Source organism: Phalaenopsis equestris, unplaced genomic scaffold, assembly GCF_001263595.1.
Source record: "Phalaenopsis equestris unplaced genomic scaffold, ASM126359v1 Scaffold000293, whole genome shotgun sequence".
NCBI classification, from domain to species: domain Eukaryota; kingdom Viridiplantae; phylum Streptophyta; class Magnoliopsida; order Asparagales; family Orchidaceae; genus Phalaenopsis; species Phalaenopsis equestris.
Genome location: NW_018164735.1, coordinates 143,131 through 155,297, shown reverse-complemented (window position 1 = coordinate 155,297; position 12,167 = coordinate 143,131). Strand labels below are relative to the sequence as shown.

The window sequence follows — 12,167 nt, the reverse complement described above, 5'->3', positions numbered from 1 at the left end:
CCTTTTTAGCATTGCGCCTAAAATAAGTCTTCAATTTAATTGGCGGGCTTGGCATGGTGGAAAGCATTATCGGTGCCAACCTAGCATTACTCTTCTTCCAATAAGACACATTGTCTTCAAGGTGGAAAAGAGGAAGCTGATGTTGTATTAAGTCGTACGGTTCCCCCACGACGTCATAATCTGATAACCCTTTCCATGTAATAAATATTTTTTTTCCCACTTGTCAATTCCTGACACATCCCTTTTAGCTCCAAAAATTTCTCTCTATACTCTATGAAAGACTCTTCCTGGGCCAATACAAAATATTGCACATATAAGTTCCTTTTTAGAATAGTTCATAAAACAACCAATCATTGAATTCTTCCCAGTTTCTAATTGGTTGATGTTGTTTTCTTCATTGATATCACACTAGAGTCTTCCCTTCAAAACACAGAGCCACCTCCAACTATTTTTCTTTCTCTATCAACCCATTAACAATAAAGTATTTCTTCACGCGATAAACCCAATTGTAGGCATCCTCTCCTTCAAAGAGCCGCACCTTCAACTTTCGTATGCGCTATTCTTCTCCTCAATTCTCTCCCCTTAGGTTCATTCCACCCATGAAGTAGGGATGGAGTCCCTTCATTGGCCCATAATGATTTTCCTTTTTTCATCAGCTGGGCACGCCCCATAGTCAGCTTGCCCATCCCCATACACTCCAAAATTTTCTTCTACTTGGAAGGTTGCTGCAATAAAAGACATCGGTGCGATTGGATGAAACCCTCTACCTGGTTTCCACCTTACCATAATTCCGTGTTCTGGGTCAGAATCTTTAAAATTTGACTTCTCTTGCCTTGAATCGCCCACCGTCTTTTGTCTGCAACCTCTCGTTCCAGCTGTTCCATGTTGTGCTATTTTTTCCAGGTGCCGATGCTCGAGTCCATTTCCCATTCCTCCGCATGATCTCGCAGCTCCAAATGCACGAGGCACTTGAATATGTTTGATTGCTATCATTCACATCTATTTCAAACATTGTCTCGTGATCCCGCTGCTGTCCGTAGAGAGTTTGTGTGGGACTCTGTAATCTTCTTTATTATTTCTTTTAGCGTCGTGAACGTTCATCCATTTCAAATCTGATTTTACTTCTTTCACTAGTTGTTCTCCAAAGCATCTATCTTTTTTGCTGCCATTACTCCTGGATGGTTTAAAACTCCCTTATGCCCGAATTTTGTCTGATTTTTTAGCTATCTTGATCACAAGAAACTCTGCACAGGGTTTGGTGCTCTACTCCTACACGCCACATGGACTCCATACTTTGTGATTTTAGAATCCCTATATCCGGGCTCAGAGCAGGCGTCACGCAGAGCTCTAGAAAACCACGATTCAAAATTTCTGTACGCAGGTTGGCCCGTAACTCCTGCGCAACGCGACCCTAGAATCTCTATACGTGGGTTCGAAACAAATCTCTGGACGCCGCTTGAAAGTCTGGGAAGCAGTGATCTGGAATTCTTGTGCGCAGTTCAACGTATAATTCTGCACGTCATGATCCTTTGCTGACCTTTGCTGCCTGTTTGTTGCGATCTGTGCATCGCAATCCAGGCGACGCTGTAATCTCTTCGTCCCCGTCCTAGTGAGCGATGCTGCAATCCTGTCACCCCTTTCATAACGAGCTCTAATCGCGACTGCAAGACCATGTCATGAAGCGATGCACGATTAGGTCTTCCCAACGTCGTATGTCACAGTCCCTTCATTTGTCCTCTCGATTGCTTGTATCACACCTGTTTCAGGAGGCTAAGTCATGAATGAAAGGTTGTTGGATCTTGTAGTTGATCTCTCAGAAACTAGATGCGTTGATACCACTTTAATAGGAATTAGAGCAGAAATGTTATATAATTTTAATTTGTCGAAAGCAAATCACCGATTACAACTATGAAGTCATAAAGGTAACGATCTATAATTCGGGAGGTAGGCTTGCTCTCCTAAACCCTGATTCCTAAGATTCTAAAAAACAATAAAAAGCATGCCACACCCTAAACCTAGTAAGCATATTTATACAAACAATAATAACTAATAAATGACTAAATTATCCTTTTAGTCGTGCTTCTAAACTAAGTGTTCAAATTAATTGGTGGGCTCAACGTCTGAAAGCGTCGTCGGTGCCTACCTAATAGTATGTTGCTCATTTGCCGAACTCGTTTGCCTTGCTCATAAAGTATATATAGGGAAATAAACCTATGCTAGTAAAGGTATGACCCAAGTTCTTTATCTGCGTGTTTTGACCAATTAACTCTACAAATATAGCAGTTATCATTAAAACCCTTTGACTTGGTGGTTTGGCCATTCAACTCTATTATATAATGATCACAGTTATAGCCTGCTTGTTCTCCAATGACTTTTTGCTATTTGATATTAGAATCATAAGTTATATTCGGTAAGATACGAAATACTTTATTAGTTTAAGTTTGTTTAGATTAGTACTTTTAAAACATTCATTCTAAGTCTATAAGGTTCCATCTAATTAAGCAACTCATGGCTATTTATAAAAATTCTTCTGTAAAGTTGAGTCGAGTATCTTTTCTGATTAAGTAAACTATGAACCTTGACAACCCAAGATGACTGAACATGAGATCTTAATTGTTTTCTTCATCATTCCCCCTGCCATCCGCTTTTTTGTTCATCGTGATAATTTTCTATAATTTAAAATCAAATTATTGTTACTATAGCGGAGCACTCCGTGCCTAGCAACTAGCTTTAATCGAAAGCTCTTCTTTTTATTGGAAGAGAGAGAGTTAATTATAAGGGCTTGCACCTATTAAAATTTCTAAGCACATATCTTAAAGTTCTCACAAAATTAAGATGTAATCTGTGGATATTATTCATATTTGGAATCTAATCTGGCTTTTGAAAGTGGATCTAGAACTTGAACAAAAAAAAATCTTATCCTTTCAATGCAGTATGGGGTGTGTATTTTTGGAACTTGCAATATGGATGTAAGTTTGGCTCATAAAATTTATTGCCTACTTAAGATACTAATATTTTGGTTGTTTGAGGTCCATTTTGAGTGTGCTTCGAAAGGTTTTGATTGTGTACTATCTTTTAAAAGAGTATTAATCAAATTTCTCTTGAATTGGAGCTTTATATCCCTCTCCACTTGCTTTTGTTGGCTTAGATGGAACATTCAAGTTCCTTTTTTTTCTTATCAATTGAGAAGGCAACTATAGTTTTTGCCTCACTCTATTGGGTTATAGGCATTAACCCGCTTTCTTTTCTTGAGCTGGTGCTGGTGTAGAAGGTGTTAGATTTTAGAAGTCTCTCGAATTTGGCAACACCCCAGCTAGCATCTTTCTGAAGTTATTGATGGTGCCCATGCAAAGGTATGGGCCTATGTAGTCATTAATGTTCCTTATAAGAAGTAGAGTAGCATTCTTTTTTTGCCACTTGTTCATCATATGACTTATTGAGATTTCACCACCTTAATAGATATTTAGCAACAATATTGTCCTTTCTTTTCTTATGAGCAAGATTGACAATGATTAATTTTTTGGAGGCATTAGCAAACCTTAATGACATTGTCTTAAGCTTTGCAAAAAGTTTGACAAATTCATTAGATAATTCTATAAATTCTTAGTACTTGTGTGGTTACTTGTTAATTCACGCAGTAGCAAAGCTTCATTTTCTCCCATTGTTGCTGTGATTGGACTTGGACTTGGCTACATGCTACATGTTGCTTAGAATTCCTAGCATCATTGAAGGCATGGAACCTTAATACCATGTATCCATTGGATTATTGAACTTGATCTTATTGATTGGGTTTGTTTGGAATCTGTATCTATTGGAACTTTTCCATTTTCCAGTCTATATCCATACACCGGTGTTCATTGTGTGACTTGACATTCAATTGACGAGGCCCTGACCTTTGATTTAATTGCCAAGACCATCCAATGATGGGTCTCTAGAAGTTTGATCTTCTAAATGTCACCCCTCAGTGCTTACCATGGAAGTTGTTTCTTATTTAGGGGGAGATTGGCCGGAGGGATTTTGAATGTATTGCATTTGAGTGTTTGATTGGGAATAATGTAAATATAACATATTATTTTGAGGAATTTGAACTCAACATTTTTATTTATTTTACGAACTGGCCAATTCCAAAGTTCCATTTTTCATGAATTTTCGTCTTCGAGAGCGCTTGTGAAGCCATCTGGCAAAGAACTCTTGTTCCATGCATCTTAGCGATCGTGACTACTGCAGGATTGCACGATGTGAAGCCTCCTAACTTTGAAGCCTCTGTGGCATAGCCACCTTTGTCACCTTGTAGCTGTTGTATTGCATGAAAACCTGTTATGTGAGTCCTCTGGTCGCGATTTCCTTGCATGAAGCTCTCTTAGTGACCTAGTTAAGTTGATTTTTTAATTTTTTAATTATTATTTCTATCAGCTTCAACCAATCACATGAAAATTGATCTGAATTCTAGGTATACTTAGTTTATAATACCCTAGAACTCTAAATATTTACAACCAAACAACTCCTTTGGTGATTCTTATTAGGACGAGTTGCATCTTAGTAGCATTTTAATGATAGAGGATTTGCTTTGCATATCTTTGTAGTGAGGCTCTCACAGAAGCTTATTCTCTTGGAGGTGAACTTTTGTAGTGGCAATGGTGGTGGTTATCAACTTTTCTTATTTTTCTTTTTAGTCTTTAGTCTTTTATTTTTCTCTACATTTGATTTGTATTGATTTAGAAAAAGCTTACGATAAGATTACTAGAGAAATCCTTTGGAGAGTTCTTGAGAAGAAAGACGTTGATATGACTTATATTTAAGTCATTAAAGATATGTATACTAGAGTTGTTACTTGTGTTTGAACTGAAGGAGGATTGACCAAATATTTTCCTATTTATGTTGGTTTACATCAGGGATCGGCTTTAAGCCTATATCTTTTTGCTTTAGTTATGGATGATCTTACTGGACATTTACAGGAGGATGTACCTTGGTGTATGCTTTTTGCTGATGATATCCTTCTCGTGTATAGGATGAGAGAAAAAACTCAAGAAAAACTTGAATTATGGAAATCTACATTGGAGTCTAAAGGCCTTCGTTTGAGTAGAACTAAAACTGAATATATGGAATGCAAGTTTAGTACAAGTAGCTCTAGTGACAGAAATGTAGCTTTGGGTGATCAAATTATTAGAAGGTGTGAACAATTTAGATATCTTTGGTCTGTGTTCAAAGTAATGGTGATACAGATGGGGATGTTAATAGTAGAATTTAAGTTGGTTGGTTGAAATGGAGGAATGCTTCGGGCCTTTGGTGTGATAGAAAAGTATCGCTTAGACTGAAAGAGATTGAAAGAAAAATTTTGTAAGATGATGGTGAAACTTGCGATGCTCTATGGTGCTGAATGTTGTCCTTTAAAAGAGAAGCATAATACTAAGTTAAGTGCTGCTGAGATGAGAATGATTAGGTGGATGAGTGGCTTTATACTTAGAGACAAAATACAAAATGAATATATTCGTGATAGGGTTGGTGTAGCTCCTGTGACAGACAAAATTAGAGAAAGTCGTCTTAGATGGTTTGGTCGCATTAAACGTCGACCATCTTGATCCGATTAGGAGAGTAGATGTTTAGATTCGACTTATGTTAAGAAAGGCAGAGGTAGACCTAGGAAAGCTTGGACTTATTGTGTAAAAAATGATCTTAATTTCTTAGAACTAAATGAAAACATGACACTAAATAGGACGCAATGGAGAAAAATGATTCATGTAGCCAACCCCCCTAGTGGGATTAAGGCTTTGTTGTTGTTGTTGTAGTAGTAGTAGTCTTTAATGTTTTGTAGCTTGAAGGACTCCATAGCTTTGAGAGTAGACATTCTTTCTTTTTCTAGGGTATCTTTAGGGGCAGATTGGTGAAACACCTCTTAAAAAGAATTTTTTCATTACAATTTGTAGGTTTTTTTTTTTATTTACTATAAAATTTTGATATCATTACCAATTGAAATATTGACCTCAACTATTGGGGTTTTTTCATGAGCTGGGAATTCTGGATGATTTATTTGATGACATTAGCTTGTCTTTTGATCTTCCATGTCATGTTTTTGCTAGATTAGAGAGGCTAATGTGGTTGGCACGGTGTTACTAATGAGTTGCATCTATTGTGGAAGGAGCATGCTGGAGAAGAAGGCTGCCATAGAGTCAAAACGTTAGATAGCAAGTCCCTTCTAGTCATGGGCGTAGCCACAATGGGGTTCCGTGTCCCCACTGATTTGACCCAAGCCATAGTTTTGCAGGCCTCATTTGATCCCAATTAATCCAGATTCTGAAATTATTTCTTAGTTTTAGTCAATAATCAATCAAAATTCTCAAAAATAAATTTGAAATCTGATATAATATTTTACTGCTAATAATCTTAGTGAAATTCCCCTTAACCTTTAAGTCACGTTGAGCCGTCACTTCTGTAATTGCCAAGCTATGTTTTTTTTATTTAAAGAGCAGTACTATTTTCTAATTTCTCGATGAGATATTAAATGGTGAGTTGGTGACTAAAAGGTCCAGAGACATTTTCATATATGCCACCAAATTTCTATGTATTTGTATATCTAACACCTACACTTAGTTTTCACATTTAGAGAACCCAAATATTCACATTACATCATAAAAAAACACTATTTTAATTTTTTTAAAACTGAAATACACCCTTTTATGCATAGATAAGATGACATATATGCATAGGTAAGATGAGATATATGTTAAACTTCAAGTTTAGGAGTTATATATGTAAATACATGGGAATTAAATGGTATGCTTCTAAATCATCCTAAACAATAGACAAACAAGCAACTCACGTTTATGCATTTTTTATTTTGTTTTATTTCTTTTATACTTTTATTGTCTCAAAATATACTTGTATTAAATAAAAATGCTATATTTTTTTTTGAGAAATTTGGGCAAATTTATATGTTTTTTACTTTAATAATATGAAAATTCTTTTAATCTAAATTATTTTTAATATTATTACATTTAAATTAATTTATATTTTTTTATAATTTATGTTAAATTATATTTTAGTTATAATTTATATTAAATTTTAAGTGAATATCAAGCTTTAATCAATCATTTTAATAAGTTTACTCTTAAGCTTTAAATGACAATATTTTTCTTTTTTTCTTTTTTAATTATTTTTTCAACTATTTTATTTGGATAATATAAAAAAATAATTTTAGTTAGTTTTAAATCATTTTTTTTTAAAATTAAATTGTTTTTTGTTGTTATAATTTATATTTAGTTTTTAACTCACCCTTATTTAGTACTTTACAGTATTGATAAAAGAATAAATTTATATTTCTTATACATTTTAAAATATATGATCATGAAATAATGTTAGAAATAAAAAAAAAATATTTAGGATGTGCATTTATATAAACTCTTAAGTCTTATGTTTATTGAGTTTAAAAGTTGCTAAAAATTTTTCATTTTAAAATATCTACTAAATTGATTATAGTGTTAATAATAAAATGATTATACAACTCTTTGAAATAATATTTTTTAATATTTATGGCGATATATTTTATCAGTTTATATTAAAAATAAAAAAGGTCAAATTGTCAATATTAGTTTCATGTCTGGATAAAAAAATGAAGCTATTTTTGAAATTATCAATTTCTGTGTCTACTGGCAAGATTCTGCCCCTACTTGCGAAGGGGCATGGGTGACAAGTGATGGCATGTATGGAGAAATGCGTGTTGTTTGCTTGCACACTGGGGGAGGACGACCACACATGCAGGATAACTAGAAGGCCACACAATCTCATGATTATGTTTTGTGCACTGGAATGCTTGCATGATGAACATCAATAATGTTAGGGTTCATCATAAAAGTGGGTGTTGGACTTAGCGTGTTATGGAGAGATTAAAAAGAGTGTATAGAAATATGCACATTGCAATAGTTAATGGATGCATGAGGGGGGCCATGCCTAATTTTTTTATTTAGATTTAAAATTTTGATGGATAATGTGAAGATGGGAAAATAGATATTTTTTTTAGATTTAAAATTTTGATGGATAATGTGAAGATGCAAAACCTATGCACCCAATTTGGAGTTACTTGTGCATCCAATTTTGGATATAGAGAGCACTGAATTAGACGAAAGTAATTCTGTGCATTCATTAATATTCAAATGCACATCATGGAGCGCTATAGAAATATGATTACAAAGATAAGGACAAACATTTAAATGCAAGTTAATTTTATCTAATTCCAAGAAAGTTTAAATATAATCCTATTCTAATTTCAAAGAAGATAACACCTAATAAAATAATTCAAAGTAAAAAAATAAAATGAAATTTGGTCAAGGTCTAAAAATGCTAAAATAAACGCCCTAATCTGATCTGTTTTTGTCTGATCTGACTTTTGGTAATTGGTCTAAGGCCCGATTGAATTATTGTGGACTGTTTTCGCCTTGTTGAAGGGCTATACTACGCCATTCACTTATGTAATTCTAGGATACACTTGGTTTTATGATATTTGTGATACATATCTCTAGAATATATATTTCTAATCATACTTCAACATAAATAAATTAGGGCGCAGTCATAACAGCAGAAATAGGTTTTTTCTTGTAAACAAGAAATTCAAATGAAACAAGTCTTGAGATTTCTCACCTATCAGTGGGCTGCCATAGCTCCTCTTAGGAATCCAAAGAACATAAAGAAAATTAAATTGAATTGGTTGAGGTACAAATACATAAAAGTTAGAAGCATCTAAATGATTGTTTAGTAATTCTTTTTAAATACTTTGCTTTAATCTGAAATATCTCATCATTGATTTTTGCGGAAATGTGCTCATAAGTGCTGAATTCTATGACACTTCCTCCTTGTTTTTCATGATGATTGTCAACATATGTTGAACAACTTATCCATATGTAGTAATTCTTTTTAAATACTTTGCTTTAATCTGAAATATCTCATCATTGATTTTTGCGGAAATGTGCTCATAAGTGCTGAATTCTATGACACTTCCTCCTTGTTTTTCATGATGATTGTCTACATAGGTTGAACAACTCATCCATATCTCTCAGTGTGGAAGTGTTTTTTCGTTGAGCAAAATGACACAGCGTGACAACCACATAGTATTATCGAGCTGGCCAAAACTTATTGCTGAAACTTCAAACCATAATCAAGTCTTTGTGGACTTTTCTTGTAGAAAAGTTAGCATTGATGTTGGCCATTATTATTTTTTTTAATTTTTATCTTTTCATTACAATTCACAATTTTTTCAGTCATTTCTATGTCAAAGTCTTGAGTAGAATGTGTTTGGATGTTTTATAGCAATATTTTGTTTTAAGCACTTGTTAGAGATGCCATTGTTGAAGTAAACCTTCATAGATATTTCAGTAATGATTAAGACATGATTTGTGGCTGGTTAGCTTATGCAGGTTTGATTGTTAATTCTGCCTTTATTGTATGCTTTTTTTCCTCTATCTCTTGTCAAAAGTTTCATATTGCAAAGCATAGTTTTTCTCTCAATAATCATGTATTCATATATCTTATTAAGAGCTTAGTGACTCTTGAGTTGCTCGTGCTTTATGTGGCCCCTTTCTTCCTGTTCATCTTATTTTGATAGTTTTACAGTCTGCAAAGCGTCATTTATCTTCGAAGATTGATGTGGTTGACCATAGCTTGGATGAGATGAAAGAACTTAATGCAGCCACCAAAAATGAGGCATGTGTCTTCTTTTTTGAATGCATTGCGTTCCCAAAAGTATCTTTAATGAAGGTTTTGCTTAAATGAGTTGGCGGATTAATAGGTTATGCTATTACATGGTGATGCTGGTCTAGTTCATATGGATGTTGATTCTATTACACGTGCTGTCAGGAATCTGGTGAGTCCATCGTACGATGTTTCTGAATCAAAATTTTTTAGAATATACAGTAATTATCTCTAGTGCACGCCAGGAGTCAAAGATGGATCAGATAGATGATGGCCAGGTATTGCCTGTCATTGAATTCATCACGTGCTGGTTTTTTTAGGCAGATTTTTTGTCTCTAGTTTCTCCGTGCAAGCCACAATTGACAAACTTTTAAATTTTATACCAGAATTTTGCTGGCAGGGGATTATATGCACTTTGTAAGTTTGCTGAAGGTTGGCAGCTGGGAATGAACAACGAATCTATTTCGGTCAGAAAAGTTTCAACCATACTAATTTTCTTTTTCACATGGTTTTTATGTGCTGAAGTACTCATTTAAGTTTTGCCATGCCTATTCCCTTAGTTTTATTGAACGGGTGAGCTTTGTTGATTAAACTTTTTGTTTCCTTAAGAATTTTTATGTAACCTTGTTGATATTGTGCTGGATACTTATTCAATAGGTTAGCGAAAGAAAATAATTGGGAATTCTAATCTGGTTCGACATTAATTATTTATGGGGCTACATGAAGTATCGCTTGGGATCATCATCTATTCATATTGGCTGTAAATTTTCTTGAAATAGCATACAGTTCTTTTCTAATTTTCTTTTGCATTGAATAGCAAAATTTCCATAAACCTTCAATATCTCATCATTGATTTTGTGCGGAAATGTGCTAGAAAAGTAATTTTCTTTTGCATTGAATAGCCAAATTTCCATAATCCTTCAATATTTCATCATTGATTTTGTGCGGAAATGTTCTAAAAAAGTGCTAAATTGCACGATACTTCCTCCATGGTTTCATGATCATTGCCCACATATGCTGAAAAACTTATCCATATCCATGAAAAAGTGTTTTTTCTTCATGTAAAATGACATAGCCTAACAACAACATAGCCAACTCGTTGTGGACTTTTCTAGTAGAAAAGTAGCATTGATATTGAGCATTATTTAAATTTTTTTTTAAAATTTTCTTCCTTACAATTTACATTTTTTTTTTCATGTATATCTGCCAGTCTTAAGTAGGATGCTCTCCAAAATCCTCTAAAGTCTGGGTCATAATTGTGTTATTGACTCAATTTGCTGTCATAAAGGAGGGTTGCAGGGAACCTTCAACACCTCCTCTGCCTTGCTCTATTAGTGGCCATTTCAGAACAACCAACAAATGAGATTTTTATGGAAGAGATTGGCAGACTTAGATGATTCAAGAAGGAATGAGGCAGAGACAATATCAAGAGGGAATGAGGGAGGGAGGGAGGGAGGGAGGGAGGGAGATTCCTATATACCTAGGAAGAAGTAAGAGAGCTGTCTATTGCTCTGGAATCAAACTCCTTCATAATTTGCCAAGAAGGGCTTACATCTCTTATTTATTTTTTCATATGGGAAATCCTCCTATATGACCTATTTTATAAAGGAGGGCTCACACCCACCTTAGAAGGTATCTTAGGTGATACATCTCTTAGCATGTGCAATTCTTTCCATAATGATCTTCATCTTTTGGCATGTATCCAGGCTCCCAATTCAGTCTTCCAATTGCGCATTTTTTTTTCTGCGCAAGTGATCACATCTATAGGGTGTTCTTTTGATGGTATAGATGTACTTTTGACACCATCGATGATGTCTTTTATTGATGATGTCTTTTATTATATTCAGACATTGTCCCCTTGCATATGTTGAAATCTTTCTTAACTTTCTATTAGATGGGCCACATATCCTTTACCAACTTTTATGATGTCTAACTTTTTATTGTGGTAATCCCAATCTCTTTCTAAGCCGGACTGAGCAAATTATGTAAATTGCAAAATATTATGTAATAATTTATATAAAATAAAAATATAATATAAACATAAATTGATAGAGTCATCAAACTAACATAAAACATGAAATTAAAGTAACATAAAATATCAATGTAAGACATAAAATATGTTTAGCATAGTAGACATCTGTCACTCCTATTATCCAACATAATAACATTCATAGATCTAAATAAGAACATAATAAACAACCAAAAGCCAGAATAATAAACGACAGTGGCAGTAACAACAATAGCTGGCAACGACGGCACTAGAAGCAACTGACGTCGTCCACAACAGAAGTAGCTAGTTGCGGGAATAACAATAGAAGAGACGGTGGCGACAACATCATCCAAAGTAGCAGGCAACTATAACAGAAACTGGCGGCGACTGCTATAACATAAGCAGGCGGCGGTGACTGCTATAACAGAAGCAGGTGGCGGCGGCTATAGTAGAAGCAAGAGGCGACAATTCTAGCACAAGCAAGCGGCGATAGCAACCA

General features: G+C 34.5%; 1 protein-coding gene across 1 annotated transcript in view; it reads left to right on the top strand.

Moving 5' to 3' along the window:
• Positions 1-12,167, top strand: part of LOC110025175 — a 70,992-nt gene that overhangs the window by 47,468 nt on the left and 11,357 nt on the right. The window contains exons 7-10 of the mRNA XM_020725487.1: positions 9,601-9,690; positions 9,776-9,850; positions 9,924-9,956; positions 10,065-10,145. Of these exons, the coding sequence (XP_020581146.1) occupies positions 9,601-9,690; positions 9,776-9,850; positions 9,924-9,956; positions 10,065-10,145 (279 nt within the window). The remainder of the gene's footprint in view (positions 1-9,600; positions 9,691-9,775; positions 9,851-9,923; positions 9,957-10,064; positions 10,146-12,167) is intronic.